Source organism: Lissotriton vulgaris, chromosome 1_1 (genome assembly GCF_964263255.1).
Source record: "Lissotriton vulgaris chromosome 1_1, aLisVul1.2, whole genome shotgun sequence".
Taxonomy (NCBI): domain Eukaryota; kingdom Metazoa; phylum Chordata; class Amphibia; order Caudata; family Salamandridae; genus Lissotriton; species Lissotriton vulgaris.
Window position 1 is genome coordinate 278,171,984 of NC_141685.1, and position 24,960 is coordinate 278,196,943.

General features: G+C 44.1%; 1 protein-coding gene across 2 annotated transcripts in view; it reads left to right on the top strand.

Moving 5' to 3' along the window:
- Positions 1 to 1,814: 1,814 nt before the first annotated feature.
- Positions 1,815 to 24,960, top strand: part of KIF2C (kinesin family member 2C) — a 1,247,488-nt gene continuing 1,224,342 nt past the window's right edge. The window contains exon 1 of one of the 2 annotated variants that reach the window (XM_086952306.1): positions 1,815 to 2,112. In XM_086952306.1, coding sequence (XP_086808432.1) covers positions 2,058 to 2,112 — 55 coding nt within the window. In that variant the 5' untranslated portion in view covers positions 1,815 to 2,057. The remainder of the gene's footprint in view (positions 2,113 to 24,960) is intronic. The other variant, XM_086952307.1, reaches the window with a different exon arrangement.

Below are 24,960 nucleotides of genomic sequence, written 5' to 3' on the forward strand. Positions count from 1 at the left end.
CATCCCAAATTGTGTGTTGGACAGTGTTTAAAAGTGTACGAACAAAGGACCGCTAATCTCAGAACGCCCTCTCATTCTCAACTCCTTATTTCCTTTCGTAAACCCCATCTCACTGTCTCCTCTCCTTCCCTTGCCCGTTGGGTCCGTTGGGTCATGTCTCTTGCCGGAGTTGATGTCTCCGTCTTCGGGGCTCATTCGGCCAGGGGAGCCATGGCTTCTAAAGCCTTTTGGTCTGGCTCTCGTTTGGAAGACATTCTGAGATCAGCAGATTGGTCCAATTACAGTATTTTTCGCATGTTCTATTGCAAACCTGTTCATACTGTGGCTTCTGATGTTGTTAATATGCTTTAAACAAGCATAATAGGAGCCTTTGGTCTTGCCATAACATGTAGATTTTCCTAGTGTTGATGACGGAAAGTCTTAATTTTATTAAAGACACGGAGGCGAGTATTATCCCGCCGCAACATTACTAACATTTGTTCTCCCTCCCTACAGCGAATCCAGCCCTGCCACCGGCTTCGTCTTAGGAGATCTACCCTTCGGCTTCTAAGGTCCTCACCTCCACGTTCTCCAGCTCCAGTGCTCCTGGATCCTTCTTCTGGTGTCCTGTTTGGTCTTCTTCCTTGGATTCCTCTGATGCAAGACTTATGTTCCTGGACTTTGGCTCTGTCCTTAATTTTGTTCATTTTTCCTTTATTTTATGACATTATATGACTTGCTCGTCAGCGAAAAGAGGAAGCTGCGCAGTCAGTTAGGGTCTTTATCTGTTAGGTCCTCCGTGATTGGATACTTCACTCTCGTTTTTTCTCATTCCCATGGCCCAGTTTGTTCTCTGGCCCTCTGGGAACTGTATTCTTTTTTTCTTTTTGCTTATCTTGGCTGCTGTGTAATTAAATGCAAGATTAGAAAGCATAATACTCGCCTCCGTGTCTTTAATAAAATTAAGACTTTCCGTCATGAACACTAGGAAAATCTACATTGCCTAAAAACCTCTCGGATCCCATCAGGGTCATAATTGTTCCCCCCTTTCCACCCGAAATCCCCTTAACTTCTCCTAAGGCGCTTCCTGTCTTGTGCGCACCACCAGAGTATGCCCAAAACGCACACTTGATTCCTGACATTGCTCCTTTCTTGTCAAAAAAGTAGCAGCCGCTTTACTAGCAATGCTCTCTACTGCTTCAGCCTTTGCGCATGCGACTTTAAGGAGCGCCTGATCAAGGGGGACCCCTGAAAAGATTGCTGAGTTCAGTTCCTCCTCTGCATCAATAACTGCTTAGACAGCTTCTTCGCTCCAAGCTCATCCTGCTTTTGTCAATATAAGCTAAAACTCAGCATCTCCCCGCGAATACCCGCAGTAAAAGCATCCCAAGTTACCCCTGAAGTGCTACCTCTAATGATCTCCCAATAGCTTACTATCCAATCCTTCATGAGTTTGAGATAGCTTTCATCTTTGAGTAATCAGTAAACATTGTCAATTATATTTGGATTTGAAAAAACAATTACAATACAGGTACTACCGAAACAGCAGCAGAAAAGAAAATATTTATTAAAACATTGATTGTTTGGTAGTCGTTGCAATTGTTAATCTGCGGCTACCACCAACCAAATATGAGTATTTTAATAAAATTATCGTTCTTTTGTGCTGTCAAAGACTGGCATTAACACAAACACCTGATGACCGCTAAACTGACATTAATGACGCGGAAGTACGGGAATAATCTTATGAGCATATAAGGAGCAAAATAAACCTCAAACTACACTTCCCAGCAGGACGTGCGGCTAGTCTACGTACTGGCGCTTCAACGTGAAGCGCCGTGCTGACGCAAATGACCGGCGTACGAAGTTTAAAACTTTCGAAGTGCAGGGGCGCGCGGAGTTTGAAAGCTAGGCCGTTATCTGTCACTGTGTTCGTGGTTTGCGATAGTGCCACGAAAGCGTCGTACGCCTGCCGGTCTCCTTGTTCACTGTAGGGAAGAAGCGCGTGTGCACCGCCAAGACCGACGTGCTCTCCGCATTGTGACATTAGACGTCAGACCGGCGCAACGATCGCAGCAACTATGGACATAAGCCGGTTGTTCCCTGGCCAGGTCATCAAGATCCAGCGCAGTAACGGTACGTGTACCCCAACCGTACGACCTGATCTGCCTACCAGGTGCCAGTGCCGCACAGTTATATCAAATTTTGCTTTTCCAGCGCTCATCAAAATTGTAGTATGTATTTATACCCAACGTGCAGTAACCCCACCTCCAGTAAAATGCATCTCACTCAAACGTGTACACTGTTAAACAGTACTTTCATGGCACGTTTAGAAGTGCTGGTTCCTCTGTCATAGACTACCAATTTGCTGCAGAAGAGTTCAGAACATCGCCCATTATAAGTGTTAAACGTCCGCTGAAAGGGGCAGGTACTCTGCCTCCCCAATTAGGAAAGTGCATCTACTCAGTTCCTGACGCCGCTGACGGTGACTGTCCATTTAGAGCATTGCGATGAACCAATCGCGAGCTGTAGGCGTTAGAATGATTCTCTTAAACTTAGGGTAGGAGGTGGCCAGGTTTTGAGAAGTAAAACTTGGGACAAGTCAGACATAGAAGTAGGACAGAAGACTACAATGATCGAGGTGTGTTCATATAAATCTGGCCTGTTCGGTTTTGGTGAGATGTTTATCTTTTTCTTTCAGGCAGCGCAGAAGGTTAGGTGTAACATAGCCTTGGAGCAGGGGCGCATATTTACAAGGCTACGTTTAATTAATAATAATAGGGGGTTTTGTAAAGCTCTTGGTGATGCACAGCGGCGTGTTCCCGCGCTGTGGAGCGAGTGCTTGCAGGGAAACTGCAGGGGGGCAGAACCTGTTACCGGGTGAATAGTATTGTTTTTAACTTGGCTCTAAAGATTGGTTTGGATGGCTTAAGACGCAACGCCGCAGGAAGTTTATTCCAGCTTAACGCAGCCAGATGCCTGAAAGATCTTCCGCCCATCCTTGCTTTAGACACCGTGGGCATGGACAGACGCCCGAGCCGGAAGATCTAGGGGAACGGGAAGGCTCGTATTGTGTCAGCAGTCCCTGCAATGGAAGGGGTGCCCTACCATTGACGATTCGATGGCAAGTGCAGAGTGCTTTAAATTCCACCCTGCTTCTTACCGGGAGCCAGTGCAGGGTCTGAAGAGCCGCTTTAGAGGCAGCCCTTCTGGGTAGTCTGAGCACCAATCAAGCAGCAGCGTTCTGCAAGACCTGCAGGCAGCTCAGATTCTTCTCTAAGGTCCCTAAATAGAGAAGGTTGCCATAGTCCATCTTAGATGTGACTAGTGCATGCACTAGCGTTTGGCGTGCTTTGATGGGTAGGAATTTCAGCACCTTCCTAAGGCTCTTGAGAGTCCCGAAGCAGGATCCAACCACCCGATTGATCTGGGGGCCAAAGGTCCGGTTGGAATCAAACCAGATGCCCAAATTCCTCGCTTCCTGGCAGGGGGTAGGTGTTGGTCCCAGGAATGGCGGCCACCATGCCGACGTCCACGCCGCCTGGCCACCCCCTACGACCAGCACCTCAGTCTTTCCTCCGTTGAGCTTGAGGCAGTTGGCGGACATCCAGACTGCAAGATCTTGCATGCACGATCTGAAGATGTCCGCCGTTAGACTGGGCACACGTGACAGGGAGATGACCAGCTGTGTATCGTCGGCATAAGACACCATGCGCGGGCCGTGACTCTCCACTATAGTGGCTACCGGAGCAATGTAGAGATTGAAGAGAGTTGGACTCAGGGATGAGCCCTGCGGCACCCCCTGGTCCAAAGCTACACGCTCCGAAACTCAGACTTCTAAAGCCCCAGGTATACTTTCAAATCCCATTTTGCAGGATGAGTTGAGATTTGTCCTAAACTGTACATGTATCAAAATTAGGAAAAACGTCGGTACAGTCCTCTGAAAACGCATAGTTTCTGGGGAAATCTTGGATGCCTGGTCAACCTAAATTAGGGAGCTCTTTATCCTCCAAGTATGTTACCACAAATATTAAGAATGTCTGACTGCCTGGTAGCTCTCCAGCTCTATTGTATTGTTGCTCAAAATAGATTTATGAATGTTCATATGCTTATCTTGTTAGACACACCCTTAAGCAATATATAATACTTTCAACGAAGCAAATATTTCAACCTTAATTAGACTAACCAAGCCACCTATTTTTTAGGTTTGGTGAGAGAAGTTCCCTTCAGGCAGTAATCAAATGAGCTTCAAAAGAAACGTGCACAACTTTTTTGTTCACTAAGAGAAATATCTCCCAAAAGTTATGCACTTTTCTTTCAAAGCTCCTTTGATTGCTCCCTGGAGTAGGAAACTTGCTTTACAAAAGCTAGCAAATAATTGACTTTGTTAGCCTAACTGAAAAGCAAAAAGGCGTTAATTGTTCACTTTCTTTGGATGAATATTTCTCTTCTCTTTCTAACATGTAACCTGATCACCAACCTACACTTTCCCACCTACTCTATGTATATACCAGGGCCAAAGATTTGCTCAGAAGCTCCTGGCAGTCACTTTCAAAGGTCTGTGGTAGTCTTGATTCCACCTATAATCTATTAAGGCATTCACTGCCTCTTTATTTTGCAAATTTTATTCTATCCCTGCTTTTTTTTGTCACTGTTCTCCCCCCCCCCCCTCCCATTTTGTTTTTTCTCTCTTACTCAAAGTCTGAGGGAAAATAAATGCCTGTCCTCAAAAATAAGTGCTGGTGGACCCCACCTGCAATCACAGGCTCAAGTGTGTATATATAATTTACTTTAAAGTGATGTTATAGTTGAATGAAAACGTTAGTTTTAATGTAACATTTTTAAATTTAAAAAAATGCACTGAAATTCATCCGTTCTAGTTAACTGAAGTAACTAGAACTCTAGCCCCTGCCATACCCAGTGTTGCCATCAGTGTAATTTTATGTCATAAGTGATTATCAATGATGATCATAGTACCCTCCCAGCCTTACACTTTCATTTTCAGGGCACGGGATCGGAGTCCCCTTGTCCTGTTTTTGGTGTCCACAAATTACTTTTGCGACCAGGTAATTTTTGTAGTTCCTGAGAACTCGCTAGACTCTCTTTAAAGATCCATGTGGAATATGCACAGGAAATTGTGTTTTGGAACTTTTTTTTTTTTAACCACAAGCCCACACCCCGGCTCCCTCCAAAACATTGTAGCTGAGGTGTGTAAACTTTTTTTAGACACTTTTGTGAATTTGTCTAATGGTTATCAGCAAACCAAAACAGCACTTTCTCGTGATAATTAGGTCCTAACTATAACTACAGTGGCGACTGCTGCTATGTAATATATACTTTATATACATATAAATACACTCCACTCCTTTATGTCTACTTGTCCTTTTGAAATGAATAGACCGCCAAATCTAACGTTCTATCATCCCTAATTTCCCAGATATGTATAATACCACACTCAAACGCACCATATCTGCAAATAATGCATTATTGGAAACACTACATCATCTGAACTAACTGTACTCAAAATCTCCAATTATATATCTAGGTCGTTCAATGTTCTCCAAAAAGCACACCTAAACATGGGGTGCATCACGTTCAATCCCCTTTTGGCTATGAAGTAGTGTTGCTGCCAAGATAAATCTGACTTCTTTTTGACTAACCCCTCCCAATCTTCCCAAAGAGTACAATAAATGGAACCGTTCACTTCTCCCACAACAAATTGCCACCACACCTTTGATGCAGGCTCCCCACTATTTCTCTGGGCTTAATGTAGCTCTTGTAGAGCTGGTACTTTATTCTGGCCCATCACTTTTTCCTGAAATAAGCAAAAAAAGGTGCTTAAACGCCATTTCAACCAATGCTTTTTTAGGTCTTGGCTAGGCACTGCTTGCTTTGTCTCTTCAAGACCTGCTGTATTCAGGTATGGACATGAAGCTCCGCCCACTCTCTGCACGTTTTTCATTGGCTTCCGTCATTGTTTTGTAAATATTGGCTTCCGATATGTTATAAGACTAATTAGTACCTCCCTTTTTTCTATTACATCCATGAAGAGTGGCCCTCTTACATGTGTCCTTACTCGGGACCTCTTATTAGCACTTCGGAGAACTATTTACTTCATTAATGTTCACAGCACTCGCTGGACTCCAGCTTCAGCAATGGCGGCCGCTTCCTGCCTAACAGACTTGGCATTTGCATTTCTTGGTTTCCTACTCATCAGATGCATCCCAAGACCATCTGTTCATGTTCTTCCCCCTCCTGTGTTATGTTTACTTTGTGGTTGGCTTGTTTTTCTTTGAACTGCTCTGTAACAATTCTACGCACCATTTGTTTCAGATTATCCACGTTTTCAATTTATTTGTTAGGAATTTAATTTTATTTATTTGGATTGTTTTTTGTAGAGCAGACACCAATACTTTAACTTAGTTCCCCAGGCAGAAGGTCAGCAGCTCTGTAAGCTATGCCATTTCATTAGCTTCACAAGCAAACTTGATTTTGCACTTATCAGGAACCCAGCAGCTCACAAGATCCAGTGTGTTCATGAGTCAAACTATTGTCTTAAGCAGGCTAGGACTCCAGTGGGCAGCAGCATCTGGTTTCTGCTTCACTGCATTGCAGGAGGGGCATAACATGGGTCTTCAATCCTTCAGAAGGTCGTAAACTACTGAAAAGTGGTTTGATACAATGTAAAAGTAGCATGTAAGAAATGCCATGTGATCCTAAATGCATCCCCCACAGGCAGGTGCCTACAAGCTTTGCCCGCCGTAATATGAACCCAATAAGAAACTCCTAACAAGCAATACATATCAACATATGCTCCACAAAATGACACACAAGTTAGAGGCTTTTTGGAACCTACAACAGTAAATATGCACTTTTTCCACGCTTTACATAATCCGCTGCCCGTTACCTTGACTATTGGGACCGCGATTGCGACTGCTGCCTGGCCAGATCACTGGTGGAGGCCTGGGATTCTGACTGCTTCTGGGTCATATCACTGCCACATCACCGCTGTTGCCTGAACCACATTTCCCACGATTCTTTGCAGCGCGCACGTCCCGAGCGCCAGGATGCGCTCAAGTTGGGGGCCAGGGCTCTGGCCGCGCCCGGGCTAAGCACAGGCCAAGGGCCCGGAAGAGGCTGAGCTGGGCCACACCCCTGAAATTGTACGTGCTAAGGTGGACTTCAGCAACTAAAATAAGGTACTGAACTGAGTCTGTGTGGGGATTATTTGCTATTGACCAACAGTCCTCTGATAAAATGAGCAAACGCAAGGCCACAGGTCCATTAGCGGGGGGGGGGGGGGGGGGATTTGGCAGGTACCCTGGACTCATTTCTGACCAGAGCAGAGTCCTCTTGACCCACCAGATTCAGCTTACAGAAAAGACTCACTTGCCCAAAAACCGTCATCAATGGGAGGCATAGCCATGGCCAAATCCCCTAGAGGTGTGCAGCAACTTGGGGATCATTCATGCTCTGTCATCCGAGGCCCTATCATTAATGGTAAAGCAGCTGATCTCCCGGTTTTACCACCAGTGGCATCGGAAGTGATCAGTTGATCAACACTGCCAAACCTGTCCAGAACTCTGTAGGAGATGGGAATCTTGATTTTTCGTCCATATTGATTGAAGAGACGTGGAGGCCCTCCACGGTGCTCAATGAAACTAAAACTGGCTGTGGTGAGGTTATCACCCGATCCAAAAGGGCAACCAGGGAAAGTGCGATAAGCCTACCGACGTGTTTGATAGCAGGCACTGGTGAGCCTGCTGCAAAGCGCACAAGGGGAGGAGCCTCACAAAGGCAAAAGCCAAGGCCCAGATTTAAACACCAAATAATTAGGTTTCCCGACAATTAGGTCACAGAACCTAACAATGGACTGGCTGAGAACCGTATTTCAAATTGTGGCAGTTGCACACTAGCGGATCCTAGGGACTACCTCTAGCTATGGAAAAGACTGGAGACTATGACTACTCTCATGGGACCCCTTATGTGTAAACTAGAGGCAATAGAAGAAAGACTGTTACTACTTCAGAACTCTAATAGTGCATCAGCCAATCAAGGGGCATGCAGGTGTTGCTCTGGGGGATCAGAAGTCACTAAAGCCCCCAGCTCCATTTCCTGTAAGTGAGAATGGGAGGAAGAAAAATGGGGATAGTGATTATCTATCGGTGGAATGTGTTGGGGCCAATAGTCCCATGTCCATATCCCGAAGCACCAAGACCAAGTATTGTTAATGGGGGGCCGAGGGAACCTAGGGAAGGGATCTTGGGTAATCCCCCATCACAGCCAGTAGATACCGTAAGGGCAGATAATGTGCAAAAGCCACAACAAGATGGTCTTATGATTTTGCGCAGAGTACTCCTGGCCTACCAGTATTAGACCTTCCCCCAGCCCTTGTACAGTTGTTTTAACAGGTGTCCCAGCATACACCTCTCAAAAGAGGAACCCACGACAACAGATTAATAATGTGGCACATTGGACGTGCAGCAATGTGGGGTTTGATATTAAAGATCATAGACACATTTGATGGCAAGGAGGGCAATATGGATCGGTGGATCCAGGAAAGTGTTTTCAGGGGGACTGTGTGATTGTGACACTTGGGTTTCCTGAACTAGTGCGTAAGACTCTTTCCCAGAGTAGAGGGCTTTATCCAGTCGAAGTGGATTCAAGTATTAAACTGCTCCTGCCGTGCTTTTTTTTTATTATTATAGATCCTTGGTCGATCCCAACAAGCCTTATGGATATGCAGGTTGACAAGAGGGCGCAGCTTGGCAGGCTAACAGTCTCGATAATTAACACCTTTGCTCCACTTAGGTCTTAATTACATCGCCTGAGTCGGATCGGGAAGTAGAACGAGCCAGTGATAACCCCGTGACTAACCTAGAGGGGAGGGTAGCGGAGTTCATCATGGGGACAGTGGAAGACCAAGATACTTTCGACCTTCAGGTCGTAAACGCCCATGTGGTTAGTAATGTGAGTAAGATAACCAAAGGTCTCGCAACTCCCAGGCAATTGTTAGTGCAAAAAGGCTAAATGGGAGATATAAAAAAATAGTCTCTGGAATATAGCAGGCCTATCCACCAAATTTGAGAATGAACAATGGCTACTCTATACATGGGAATTTCAGATAATTTGCTTACAAGAAACTTGGGAATCAGTAAATAACTTTTTCTTAGATGCATATAAAACCTTCTTTAGCCCAGCACCTAAGACCTCGTCGGGGAGAGCCAGGGGAGGGCTGGTTATATGTAGATCTTACATTACAGGGTAGATGGTTAGATCTGGCTTGGGCTCAGAAGTCACGCAGGGGCTCACATTTTTAATAAATGTTACAGGTTTCTTTTCATAACATTTTATAATAATTCAAATGGACAGGGTTCTGCAAGCTTGAATGAACTGGATACTAGACTCCACAAAACACAGGAGCAAGGGTTCATAGCTCATCGGCTGGTTTTAGCAGGCAATTTTAATTGTAACCTGTGCCCAAATCTGAGAGCATCATTTGGAGATCAGTCGACCTGTACTTTTCAGAACGGTTCACACATGGAACATACAAAGGAGGGAGGGGAACTCTGGGGCCTCTTAAACATGTATGCGTTAATGCACACAATGGATCTGATTGATGTTAAGCGGAATAAAATGGTTCACCCCACATTTAAAGGTAGAGGATGTCTCATTTATTGATTATATTTTCGTCTCTACATCAAATAGAAATTGGCTGACTTGGTTCAATATGGATTGTAGCGCCTTTAGTGACCACAACCCTCTTGCCTTATCACTTGTTGATGCATGCCGCAACCAGGTACCCCTTAGAGTGGGGGGGGTGGAGTGGGGTGGCTAGGGCCACGGACCAAGGCAGGAGGTTACGATGGACACAAGTCAATGGTGCAGTCTTTTATAAATCTAAAAGGTGAAAATGTTGTTCAGAGGTGTTTAGACCCAGAAGTGTTTAGACCCAGAAGTGGAAGGGGCAGAATTAGTTGATGCCTTTAAGGGTGTATCTCAAATAGTTGCTAATTTATAGAGTTTGACCCACAATGTTAACACGCTCTGAATGCTGAAAGACACCTTCACAAAGTGTCCAAGAAATAGGGACAGAGTGACCCTGTGCTGGAAAAATTAGAAGTTGGCTGTCGTAAAATTCGATTACAAAAACATGCTTGGGAAGACCTAACTGAGGCAGTGGCAGTAAAGGACTCTACCACCTTCTGGAGAGTCATAAACAATCCCTGTTTTCAAGATGCTGACAAACCGGGGTTGAGCAACAACATCCTGCCGGAGCAATGGCATAAGTACTTTCAAGGGCTTTATAACCACCACCCAAGCATGGACCATTTGCATGAGCAGCATTGGGAGCAGGGCATATCCCCACCAAGAATTTCACTGGGTGAGGTAAGAATAGGATTGAAGGCCTAACATAGAATAAGACTCCAGGTCTGGATGGGATTCCATCCGATCTTTTTATAAGTGAGGTGGATCTTTAGGCGCCAATCCTGACTAGGGTCATAAACGCAGCATCCTGGACCACAGCTACGATTGTACCCATTTAAAAAAAAGATAACCAGGATAGCCCACAGTGTTACCGCCTGATTTCCCTCATTGATGTGTCAGCGAAGGTACTATGAACCGGTTGACTGACTGGGCAGTGGAGCATTGGGCCATAACTGACGTTCAATTTGGCTTCTGGCCTCGGAAATCTACCACTGACCAATGCCTTAACCTGTACCTTAGCTCTGCCAAATACATGATAGTCAGACAAGGGACGATGTATCTGGCATTTATGGACCTGACTGCGGCCTTTGACAGTCAATCGAGGGGAAATTATGGGCAATTATGTGTGGGCTCTATGTGGACCCGGGGCTTAACATTTTAAAATCCTTGCATCTGAATACCAGGGCTGCGGTTAGATAGTCGGGAGGGAAAAATGACAGAACCCTTTACGTGCTCTAGTGGGGTCAGACGGGGTTGCATACAAGCTCCCTTTTCATTTACTCAAAATATAAACGGTTTGGACCATGCACTAAGCACTTTACAGGTGGACACCCCTAGGATAGGTACTGGGGGATCCCCTTTCTGCTTTATGCAGATGACTCAGTACTTCTTGCCCGCACTCCCAAAGGCCTGCAGCTCTAAATTGTTGGTTTTGTCGTTTATGGAGAATCTGGACTTATCCCGCAACCGTACAAAATCTATGTAATGGAAGAGGGTAAAAAACAGGTAAATCCTATAATTACATAATTGGATCTAATCTAGGAAAGGTACAGTCCTTTTCGTATCTGAAGATTTTATTTGATGGGCTATTACATTTTAAATACTTATTAGAAGAGAAGTGCCAAGTTATGACTAGATGCACAAGGTCTATAATTAATTTTGCACATAGGTTAGGACGTTGGTCCCGAGAGCAGATTCTGAGACTATACAGTTCCATTTGCTGTGCTAAAGTGCTGTATGGAAGCGAGGTGTGGGGATGCATTAAGGCTAACAATCTACAGATGGAAGAGAATATGTATTTTCGGCGCCTGTTAAGTCCCCCAGAGCACGCCAGCTCATATTGTTCATGAGGAATTCTGTCAGTTATATCAAGGACAGGATGGCAATCAAACCCCTAGTTTGTTGGATAAAGATTTGGGCAAACGAGGAGGTGGCTTTCAGCAGGCAGGTTATAGAAGACTGTCTTTCCCTCGATCACGGGCTAAAAATACCCTGGCTCAAATATGTGAAGGAGTCTTTTGAGAAAATTGGATCTGCAGATCTAGTCAACAATCCTTCCAAAGTGAGCATGCAAGATGAGGCCCTGGTTAAGGATCGGTTCTTCAAATGTGTCTCAGTGCTCCGGGAAGATAGTTAGCTAAGCAGTCAGTGAGAGAACATTTAGTAGTCACGTCTGCTGAGGGCATCAAACCATACCCGTCTTGTTTAAGCAGTGCACATTATAGATTATTAATGACCCGGTTTAGGCGGAATCTTCTGCATCGTGTTTTAGCAGAACCGGCAGGGTTCACACCGTCCATAGAGATGAAGGGGCCCTGTGGCTGCGACCACAGGTCTCCACATGACACCGTCCATTTTATTATGCCCATTTTATTCACACCCTAGGAGTCTTTTCCTGAAGGGCATTTTAAAGAAAGCTAGATTTAAACATATTTTTAAAATTGGCCCCAGACCCTTTTACCCTTTTTTGCACCACTAATTTTCTAAGGGCTGCATTTAGACTAAGGAACACAAGGCAGGGGTGTGGAATTTATTAAAATATCTACTTGTCCATGGGGCAGGTTGCTTCATAAATCTACTTGTCCTGTAACAAAATCCACTTGTCCCTTTGGTGCCATGTTGTGCGGCGACTAATTATGGCAGCAATCTCATTAAACAAGAGCTCTTATATAGCCTCTCTGATTATGCCAGGGCTCATACCATACTAGTGTTGAATACTAGCAATCCCTTTATGTTGCTACGTTTGCGTTACGTACTGGGACTGAAGGTAGTGGTAAACAATAATAGTTCCATGGTTGGAGTGTCCTTTTGAGTCTGTGCAAACCTACTAACTTGCATGTCTTAAGGGGTTTCAACAACTCTTCTCTAATCTTTTCCAATACTGAGTAATGTTGGAAATTTACTCCTGACAATGGCAGATGTAAACCTTCTTCCAGAGTTGGGAAAAAAGTGGTTGGACGGAAAATAAACTAAACACTCAAGTGTTCGCATGAGAAAATCTACACGTGCATATTTGCTCATGCTGAAATACAGTTCACAAATATTTTCTAGGAGTACTATTTCTTGCCCTACTGCTGTAAATTCTGTGAATTCACGAAAACCAAAATGCAAGGACATATACCAAGGGTGCACTATTGTGACTTACCTTAATAATTGGGCCCCTAATTTGACTTTTTGTGTTTATTAAAATTCTCTCTCTGTATCGGCTGGCTTCACGGTGAGTGACAGCATTCTGCTCTTTCACAAGGAGCATATCTGCACACAAAGTAGTTTTGTTCAGTGCCAGTAACTAATGTGGCAGTGTGTGCTTTTTTTGAGATCAAAAACAATTTTAGCTTTTGCCAATGTTTGTTATATTGGTGAGGGTCCGGCAGCTCTCACATGAATAAGGTTTTACAAAAAACATGCCAAAACAAGTCACACATTGGCAAAACTAAAAAGCGGACTACCATTTCAGACCTACTGGCTTTGCCAATGCTTGATTATTTTTGTTTCCCAAAATCTTTTTGAAACTAGTTACACTGATTTTCTAATATGAATATTTTGGGGAAATACTAGCATGCATCAACACATTTTACAAAATGATGCTGAAAAGAAATGGTAACTGAAATTTTACAGTAGTTTAGTAAAAAAATGTTTTTCCTACTTTCATTTTTGAGGAACATTTTATATTGAAAGCAAAGAATCAATAATCTTGCTTTCAAGCTTCTGCAAATATTCACATCTAATCAGAGAACATTCTGGGAGCATTATGCATAGCCTCATATTGCTAAACTTTGAAACTGTGTCCACATTTTTATACTGGAACCACTGTCAGTAGTGCAGTCAGAACTTACATTTACTGAGAGCGCTCAGCCTAATAATAAAGACTCTCGGTTAATGAACCCTAAATACAAGTTTGAACAGCAATGAACATATGAACACAAATATTAACTTAATTGCAGCCTTAATGCGGTACTGCAAACTGGCAGCCAAAGGGTTTGCGCAGCAGGGGGTTGGGCCTGCTTGTCCCAAGGACAAAATTCACATTAAAACTTGATGCCCTTGACCCCAAACAATATGTCCTGGGCGTCGGGCTATAGGAATTCCACATCCCTGACAAGGGGTAACGAAGGTTCATAGATTCCTCGCTTCTATCCTCTATATTGTCTTAAAAATAGTCTCTATACCTGTAGATGATTTAGACTGAGGGACAGGTCTCATGTAATGTGTATTTTTTTAACCTATTTATTGAAATTGTATTCTGTAGATTTTAAATTGATGGATGAATTACCTATTCTTTTTATGCTTGTACCTGTAACCTTTTTGGATACATATCTACTTTTATGGTATTTTTACATATGAATAAAGAATTAAAAAAAAAATAATCCTCCATAAAGAAATACTTAATGCACTGGAAAACTACAGTTATGTCAATGTAAATGGGCTAATAATTTATCTGCACAGTACTAGATTTTATTGAAGATCAAGCTTGTAGACCATTTTTTACTGGAGGTTCATACCACTAGTATCCACATTGCATATATTTGCAAAAACCTCCTGCAGAATCTGTTTGGATCCAGAGGGTGATGGCTGTGAATTCCAACAGGTCTAATTCTGTATCCTAGGATTCTATACGTGGAAAAAGAAACTAACATTTTTATAAACACTTTTTCTACTGCACTAAGTAAAGGGAAATCCACAGAAGCAGTGACTCTACAAACATAGGGTAAATTGCATATTAATAATAAAAATAATACTGAGCTTGTATAGCGCCAGGTTACACTAGCCAGCGTGTCCCCGCGCTTCCAGTGTCCCAAGTACTCCCCAAACAAACTACTGACCCTAGAGCAAACGAAACCCTTGGAAACAGCAAGGCTTTAAGCTCCTTTCGAAAAACTGACTCCACGGGCTCCAAACGGAGCCTGAGGGGAAGTGTATTCCATTTACGCACCAAGTAACTGAATGATCTGCCTCCCATTCTCGCCCTTCTGATCTTGGGGACCTGTAGCAGAGCGGCACCCTGCGACCTCAGTAGGCTCATACGGTGTTAGCAAGCTGTGCAGGAAGCTGGGTCTGTGCCCCTGAACAATTTTGTGACTAATACACAGGACCTTAAACTGGATCCGTTCTTTAATAGGCAGCCAGTGCAGCGCCTGTTTGGCAGAGCATCTCCTTGGGATCATCAATATCAGACGTGCAGCAGCGTTCTGTATATACTGCAGTCTCTGGAGGCACCTCGCACCTGCTCCCAGATAGAGGGCATTCCCATAGTCCAGCGTGGAAGTAACCAAGGCATGGACCAGGGCCCTCCTAGCTGACACAGGGAGCAGGTCGAGTGTTTTCCTCAGTCTACGAAGAATGCCAAAACAGGTGCCTGCCACACGCCTAGCATGGTAGTCGAACGAGATCTTTGAGTCGATCCACATGCCAAAGTTTTTAACTTGATCCCTCGGGGTAGGCAAGGGCCCTAGGTCCTGCAGCCACCATGCAGAGGTCCAGACCGATGGGGACTTGCCCACTATGAGCACCTCTGTTTTATCCCCATTAAGTCTGAGGCAGTTATTAGCCATCCAGCTAGCCAAGTCCTGCAAACAAGCCGCAAACCTACCAGCCGCGTGCTCAGCCGGCTGCGTTAAAGCCACAACCAGCTGAGTATTTTCAGCCTAAGTTACAACCTCCACCGCATACTGTTCCGTGATAGATGCTACCGGTGCCACGTACAGGTTAAAAAGGGTGGGGCTGAGGCTTGAGCCCTGTGGGACCCCATGATTCAGGTCAAAAGCCTCTGACCTGTGGGGCCCCTGCTCAACACAGAAGCTACGCTCATGCAGGAAGGATTCCAGCCATTTCCATGCCATACCTGCCACTCCCCCCTGCCTCAGACACTGTAACGGGGTGTGATCCGCCACAGTGTCAAACACGGCACTGAGATCAAGAAGAATCAGTGCCGCTGTTTGACCCTCATCCATGTGTTTGCCCAAGGCTTCAGTGGAAAAGAGGAGCGCAGACTCTGTAGAGTGGCAGGCCCGAAATCCTGCCTGTGTGGGATGTAGGAGCTTGCGAGCCTCAATATGTGCCGAGAGTTGCTGATTGACCAGCTTTTCAGCTATCTTAGCAAAATACGGGAGAAAAGAGATCGGCCGTAAGTTGCTCAGCTGGGATATACTAATATGGGGTTTCTTCTTATGGGGAAGCACCACAGCTTGTTTCCAAATTGTCGGCCGCAGCGGGATTCAAATGATAACATTAAGAGGTATCTGATGTACGGAGCTAACACCTCAACACTGCCTCTTAGAATTTTGGCTGGAGTGGGGTCACGCGGGGAACCAGATTTTACCCCTCTGGCCACTTTAATTAATAGCTCCTCTCCAGGAACAAAAATGCTCTCAAGCTGTGCTCTTCCAAGAGAGCCTCCCCCGGTGGCTCCCTGCCTATAGAGCCCGTTCTGGCCTCAACGGGAAAGGTAAAGTAGATGTCATGGGCCTTTTTTTTATAGAATAATTCAGCTATCTGATTGCAGGATTGCACTGAACCCGTCCGTAGCCTGTTCTTCTATAGATGCAAAAGATGATATTTCTTAAACTAAGAAGAGCTCCTTAGCAGAACAGTCAGCCTTGTCAATCCGCTCAGTATAATAAGCCGCACGAGTTTTTCTTATCGGGCATGATTCCCTCTCATACCCTGTTTATACGCACTCTCAGGGGCAGTTGAGTAACTTTTTCTCCATATTCTTTCAAGGCGTTTACAAGCTGTCTTTGCCGCTTTAAGTTCGCCATTGAACCATGCTGCTGATTTAGTTTGTTGCGCAGGACCCACATTGGACCGCGGGGCTGTTTGATCCAAGGCACGCTGAATACGATGGTCCAGGGCTTCGCAAGCCCCATCCATATTAGTGCCGAGTTCATCTGAGGGACCCTCCTGAATCAGTTATGCGGTAAAGCTTTCAGGAGAAAACCTGGCCCACTTACCACCTTTTGGTGCTACCCCCCCTCGCCTCATGGTTATTACCTAAGGCACATTCAAATCGAAACGGCACAACAAAATGATCCGTCCAGACCAATGGTTCCGAAGGATCTACCTTCAGGGTTTCCCAATTACAGAAAATGGGATCTAAGAAGTGACCTAACCGATGTGTGGGTAGTTCAGATTTTAAAACTAATTGTAAAGTGAGTAGGTCGTGGCGAGCTTCCTGAGCCTGGGTATTAGAGGCATCATCAAAATGCAGATTAAAATCCCCTAACAGTAAAAATGTATCATAGCGCATAGCAGGGGAAGTAGATTCTGTATAAGACTTGCTAAGAACTGAGTACTGCCTCCAGGGGGTCTATACACCAGTAAGCCCTTAATAATGTAGTTGTTAGTGATCATTATAGAGAAGACGCCGGCTTCCCCATCTAATATGGGTGCTGGCTCCAGGGTACAATTGATGTCACCCTTATGGATCACCGCAATCCCCCCACCGGCTCTATCAAGTCTACATATCCCGTAACCGGGAGGCAAAGCTTACAATATTACAGGGGCTGAGTCATCATCCAACCAGGATTCAGTAATAAATAGAATATCCAGCTTCCTATCCTCCAGTAAATTGCAAACTTCCAGTCTATTTTTTTTAAGAGACCTACAATTAATAAGAGCGCCTCTAAGCTCCCTGTAAGTTCCTTTACGGCGTGCCTCACTTGCACTGTGCAAAATGAATCTCTCGTAGGTAATGGCATTCAGTTTGCTACCATACCGCTGCAACTAAAAATGATAAGTCCCATTTTCCACATTCTCTGGCCTCAAACATGCTTCACTCCAATTCTAGTTTGTCTATTACCCTAGGAATGTTTCCTTATTCTCTTTTTACTCATATTGCATGCTTAGTTACCCAGCAGTGGCAACAAGAGGCCGTGCTATGGAGTTCTTCCTATGTTACTTTCGACAAAGTTAAATTGGAAATTTCGAACAATACCTACAGAAAGTAAATCCCCCTAAAGCATAAAGATTTCATTGTCAGTCATTCTACCTCCCTGTGGCAATTCCTTTCTAATATTTAACAATTTTGAGCCTCCAGGACGATGCATGGTGGTATTTTAAATTCGGGAAACAAAAGCATAGTCCAGACAGTGGGTAGAGTGAACACCAGTCATGAAAACATGTGAACTGTGTTCTCAAAGCAGTGCTGTGGTCCAAGCTGTTACAACGATTTATTGATCAGTACAATGCATATTAAAATAAATCAATTAGATTCACAGCTGACTTTACAGCCGGACACTGGCATGCATAGGTCACAGTTCGTTTAGTTCCCAATTTATTGTAAACAAAGTAAATACAAATACATGACACTAATCTATTCTGTTTTCATAACACGGCCTATTTACGAGAAGTAATGTGACATATCAAAGATGAAGTTGAGTCCAACAAGATTAAAGAAGGGAAATGCGGCAAATCTTTACTAATTATTAATGGATTGTGCTTTATCTGTTTGATTTGAGATAATAAATAGTACATTTCTTTAGGGCATTAAGACCACTAAGCACAAAAACGTATCTTTCAACTCTTAACTTTCTAATCTTTCAGTTTTCAAGACACATAAATAAAAGGCATTGCCATGTATAGTAACAATAGCTCAAACTCTCGCAAATGGAAGACTATTGCATTGCAAATGCCATGCGTTTGTGCACACTTTATAACTCATCTTGGCATGTTTCAGTCTGGTCTGAGGTTATGTATTAAACCTTATATTTACTATTCCCCCCCCCTCCCTCCCCTTTACAGGTCATACAAATGACAATAGTTCTATGCAAATGTCACTCCACCGCATACAAAAAAACAAAAGTAGTAAAACAGTTTCAACACCAAGAGCTGTAGCTTTCCCAAATGCTAGACCTATTGCTTCTCTAAATCTTAGCCTGAATTTGTTTACCATGGTGCTGGTTTGAGTGATCAATTAGTTTAGCGTACTATGCATGTTAAATGAATAACTTGATTAATATATGTATGCTTGGTAAAGTAGGTCAGGGGTAGGTTTTGATGTATTTTGGCATGTTTGTTTATGGCAGCAAAGAACTCTGGGACTGGCACCGTAAGGTAGTCTCAATTATCCAAATTTCTCTGAAACATCCTATTGGCTTAGCAGCATTCTGGCAAGGAGACCTGCAACTGAAATAGGACCAAAATTGTCACAATTTGCAGGAAGCAGACGTAAATATTTTACTAATTGATGCGAACTTTATTTTCCAGTTGTAAGTTTACAATGAGCTAGGCTTCCCGATGCCAAATTAAGAAATAGACAACCAAGCACACTGTCTGCATCAGGCCATACTGGTCAGCTGAGAAACATGTTCATAGCTGTACTGGAGCACACTGCCTAAAGATTCAGTTTATGGATGTTACAGATTTATTTATTGATATATTATAAAGCGCGCTGCTACCCAACAGGGTATCCCGGCACTGGACTCGTGGAGGCAGGGTCATGCAGGTGTTTGGCAACAGGCGGGATTAGGAGTCCGGCCAGGACACTGAGAAGCAGTCTTTAAGCGCTTACAGAAAGCTAGCGGTGACAATTCCTACGATCAATTGGGAGAGCATTCCAGAGCTTGGGCCCAGGTAAGAAAAGGAGCAACCCCTCAAACGAACAAGACAAAATCTGGAGACTGAAAACAGTAAGAGGTTGGAGGATCTCCACTGTCGAGCCGGCACATAAGATGTTAAAAATCTTTAAATATAGGAGGGAGCAAGGCCACATTTGAACCAAAATAGGTAACCAAAGGCCTTACATTCAATGCACTTATTGACTTTAATCCAATGGAGTTGGTGGAGCAGAGGAGATGCAGAGGCACATCTAGGCAGATGGAAAAAGACGTGCAGCTGCGTCCTGAACAACCTGCAACTGGTGGACTGAGGCTTTGTCTGCACCCATATACAGCACATTGCCGTAGTCCAGCCTGGATAACACCAGAGACTGCAGAACAGTTCTCGGAGCTGCTGATGTAATTAGCCAAAGGATTTTTTAAATCCATCTAAGAACAACAAAGCAGGATACCGTAACCCTTAGCGCTGGGACGCTCAAGGGCAGCCATGCGCTCTATAAATCCAATTCCATTCCATTCCATTCCAACCCTGGACACCTGAGGTTTAAGGGAAGGTTTCTTATCAATAATAAAACCCAGGCTTTAACTTTGGAGACGGAGGCAGGCAAGGGGCCTAGAGTGACAGGCCAATGTTTGATACCCCGAAGTTCAGGAAGATCATCCCGAACAAGCGCCTCAGTTTAAGTGCTGTTTAGCTTCAGGGCATTACTGGTCATCCACAAGGAGACATTACTCCAGTCAAGCTGAAGCAGGGATGGATCTTTGTGCTGGGTGCAGGAAAGTGAAAAGACTATCTGACTATCTGAGTATTGTCTGCATAAGAAAAGCTAGTCCATCCCAACTCTGAGCAATGTCAGCCAGATAGCAAACTTATAGCTTAAAAAGCAAAGGGCTCAAAATAGAGCCCTGAGGCATACCAGCGGTTAAAGCTAGAGTATTAGATCTTACTTCATTCGAAAAAGACCTGGAAGGCGTGGTCTTTTAAAAAGGAGATCAACCACTTCAGAGCCAGACAGACCCACAATGCCGGTAGCTTCGAGATAGTCTATCAGAATGGAATATGACACTGTCAAAAGACGCACTTGGGTCCAGCAAAATTAGGGTGGAAGTACCACCTGAGTCGAGTTGTTGCCTGAGATGCTCTGTGACACCGAGAAGAACAGACTCTGTACTATATCCAGGTCGAAAACCAGACTGTGAAGGGTGCAGCAAATTGCGAATTGTGACGAGAGGAAAGTTGAATATTAATGTGCCGTTCCAACATTTTAGAGCACACAGACAAGAGGGAAATGGGGTGAAAATTTGACCAACATAGGGTCAAGACCTTCCTTTTTTGGTAGAGGAAGGGCAAGTGTATGTTTCCACCTCTGAAGTTCCGAGCCTGAAGTATTGAGCAAGTTCAGGGTCACAGAAAGTTCAACCTCATCCAAGAGATTTAGTTTAGAAGCAGGGTTATAGATGACTGCATATTTATGCAGAATTACTACCAGCTCGTTATAGTGCAATTTTTCAGAACTTGGAAGGCAGCAATCCGTTTCTTACAATAAAGGCTAGTTTAGTTAGGTCTTTACACCAGAGTTGTTAGTTCAGTACTCCATCTTGCCTCATGTTATGAAATTCTTCCTTAATACCCATCTCTACTGTTGAAGACTAGTTTTGCAAATATTACAGATCAAGCAGCAGCTTTTGTGTAGTCTGGTACATGTTCAATGTGGTGTAAATATTTTGTCTAAGGAAGTTGAATAATAGAACTGTTATTTTTAGGTTTTCCAGGATTTAGAAGCTCGAAAGCTTTCACATTAACCAAAGTCTTGGTCTCCTCTAAAGTCCTTACCCGGGTGGGTTTACGAATGTTCGTCTTCTCGATGTTCTTTTGGTTTTTCTTAACTGCAGACTCAATAGCACTTCACGATTTGTTGCAAAACTTTGGTGAGCTGCTGCGTTCACTACCCGTGAAGCACTGGACAATGCTACTATCAATCAATGTGATTGTTAGGCCTGCCACTCGTATTCCCTCAACAACGCGGTCAGCCCGGCATGCGACCTGCTGTGTATCTCGATCTCACTACCTGACCTCCTGAGGGTCTGTCATTCGGGAGCCTGTCTTGGTGTAGAGCAGGCCACCTTCCTTCTTAGGATGGTGACCGGATTCAGCTGGGCTGGAATTTTAGCATTGGACATCCTCAGCAGTCCCATTGAAATGCTCCCTTGCCTAAACCCAGGCTATGTTGAGTTTTTATGATAAACTTATCCCATTCTCTTTATGCACGAGTTCTAGTATGGTTTTATCTACCTTCACAGAGCTGATGCCAAATTAACCTTTTGTGCAGTTAACCTAGTCCTGCTACAGAATGTTCAGTGGCCTGATAAAATACCTACGAAGTTCAAGTGTAAGCAAATGTATTTCTGAGATTATCCCATATGATTAGGCAAGCAAATATGTCAAAAGTCCTGGTTTAAAAAGGCTGTCAACTTCAAACATGAACATGTAAAATGGAGGGGTTCTTTGCATGGGGCCTATGTAACCTCATGACCATATTGTAAGAGCAGATGATGCTGGCTATAGGGGATCATGTATGTGCTGAAGAGGGTCTGGCTCAGGGAGGATCCTTGCAGAACTCCACAGATGTGGTTGCCGATATACTGTACCATGCTGACGGAGTCATTCTAGTCCGGAAGAAGCAGATCATTTGGATTGCGTGCCCTTGGATTCCACTGTCATGTAGGCGTTGGGATAAGGAAGGGATGGGTTACTTTCAAATGCTGCAAATAGGTCCATGAGGACGAGGGCCGCCATGTGTCCTCTTTCCATAGTCATGCGGTTATCATCTGTGGAAGCGATGAGGGCAGTTTTCATGCTGTGGTTGGGTTTGGTACCATACTGGTGTCATAGTTGGTCGTCAAGATATTTGACTAGTCTAACAATTTTCTTGAAGACCTTGGCTGTGACTGGTTTCAGGGAGATTGGCCTGTAGTTGGTGTGCATTGAAGAGTTCGCATAGGGTTTTTTTAGCAATGAGTGAACAAGGCTTATCTTGCCACAGACTATGCCAAAATATTGTTAATAGGCGACTTAAATTACTAGCGCAACGACAAACATGGTAGGCCTCACTCTATCGAACTGACTGAACTACTAGCTAACCTCAATTTCACCCATCACATATCCTCGGCCACACACACCAAAGGACCCATACTGGACCAGGTCTGGACCACTAGCCTCACTGTGTCCATGCCCATTATCCTACCATGTATTTGGTCTGACTATCCCCTAATAAAATTCACTGCAAAAATTCCAATCAGCTGTAAGACTCCCACGGCCAAGGGGGGCATGATAAGGAATTTCAGGACAGCCTGGCTGGCTCTACCCCTGCCTTTGACCCCGATGTGGATCTTCTTGAAGCGAATATCTCAGCCTGGTTACTAGCAGCCAGCGATAACACACCTGCTCAAAAAATTCAAAGTAGCTCGCCGTTCTTTTTTAATTCAAATCTTTTTTATTGAGGAATGGAGATGAAAATAAAGACAATACAATAAATCTTCCAAGGTACAAATGGATAAAATGTTGGCATAATGACACTTACAATAGTCAAGTCAGAGAGAAAAAAGAGAAGAAAAAGGGGAGGAGAGAAAGAGAGGAAACAAGAGAAGAAGAGAGAGAGAAGAGAGAGGACAGGTGTATCCGTAGAGCAACAGTAGTCAGTTTACCCAGACCTGGTACTTTGTACACGTAGCAGGAAATATACAGTATGCAAACACAGCAAACACACCAAATTCTATACAGAGTCCACGTAAGCAAGCTGGCCATTGAGATGTGCATCATGGAAGTTCAAAATGGGAGGATGACGCATCCAGGGATAACCAGAGTTTGTTGTTTGAAGGCTTCCACGTGGCTGACTGTAGCGCAGGATTGTCCGCCCCTCTTAAGAAGGAAAGCCATTCTAGCCACATTTTAAAGTGGACTTCAGCAAAGTTTTTCCATTTATAAAGTATGACCTTGCACGCCAATGTCAACATGATATCAAGCAGTTGTCTGTCATGAATGTCCGGCAATTGTGGTTCTAGAGGACCCAAAATGACATATATAAATTCCTGGACAGGCGTGATACCAAATACTTGTATACTATATGTGAATATTTTACTCCAGAATGGTTTTAATAGGAGACAATTAAAAAGCATGTGTGCCAAGTCACCAGGTGCCTTTTGGCAGTTCCAACAGTCAGGCGTATCCCTCAGTTTACATTTAAACAATTTCGGGGGGGTCCAGAACACTCTGTTCAACAACATATACTTCGTTTGACATAGAATCGGAGAAACCTTGTTTGTTAATGCGGTATTGTGTATCACCTCCCAATCTATCGTTATACCTGTGGAGTTAGGCTCTGATTCCCACTTATTTTCGGTCAACCTGTGTGGCTTCTTGGGCAGGGGAAGGAGCAGTTTATATATTCTGGATACAAAATGGTCAGCATGGTATAGTATCTGGAGACTGGTCACCAGCCAAGGCAAGTCTGTAGTGAGGGGACATTTGGAGATAGCGGCTTTCAGTTTCAGGATTTGGTAGAATTCTATGGGTGGTAAATTGAATTTCTCTTGTATTGTCGAAGGGTAGGGGCCTGCCATTTTCATGAAGGTCATTCACTATATGTATACCCTTTGCAGCCCACACTTCCCAGTAAAGGGTCTTTCCCTCTATCCGGAACATAGGGTTATGCCATACAGAGAGTAGGGTAGATCTCTTAATCACCGAAGCCGTTTTATGGGACTGGTCAAGTCGGAGGAGTGCTCTTCTGGTATTTAATAGAATGTATTTAGAGTGAGGTACATGGGCCAAGTCCATGGTGAGGAGAGCCGAGAGGGGTGCCTGTGCCATTAACGACTTTTCGATAGTTAGCCACACTGGAGTATAGGATGTAGCATCGACCAGCCAAAGGGCCCCTTGCTTACAGAGGAAGGCTGTTTGGTAGTTCCTGAACGAGGGCAGGCCCAGGCCGCCCTTTTCTTTTGCTAGCTACAGCTTTTTCAGTGATATCCTTGCTTTTTTCCCTCGCCACAGGAACTCTCCAAACAACCTGTCTACCTTCTTGATGAATTCGTCTGAGAAAGTCATGGGGAGCATGCAAGCTAGGTAGTTAACTAGAGGCGTGCACATCATTTTAAGGGTCTCAACCCTTCCCCACCAGGACAACAATTTAGGTGACCAGCTATCTAGCACCGTGGATATCTTTTTTAACGTTAGATCTTCATTTAATTTCAGGGTCGTAATCAAGTCCTTCTCAAAATCTAAGCCCAAATATTTAAAAGCTTTTGGTTGCCAAGTGAGGCCAGATGAGCCCAGAATTTCTTTACTCCCGATGTTATTTAGCAACTTAACTTCTGTTTTGTCCTTATTCAGTTTATATCCTGAAACTCTAGAGAACCCCTCAATTGTGTCCATTAAGGCCGGGATAGCTTCATCTGCTTTTTCTGTTAGGATCAGCACATCGTCGGCATATGCTGTCAATTTTACAGTGCAGTCACCAAATGGAATGCCAGCAATGGCTTCATTATGTCTAATATGCCAAAAAAGGGTTCTATTGCTAGTAAGAACAGAGATGGTGATAATGGGCATCCTTGTCTCGTCCCCTGTTTCAAGCAAAAAGAAGAGAAGGAGCCACCCGCTCTGACCTTAGCATTAGGGCCGGCATACAAAGCCATTACAAGTTTAGTAAACGTTTCACCTAGG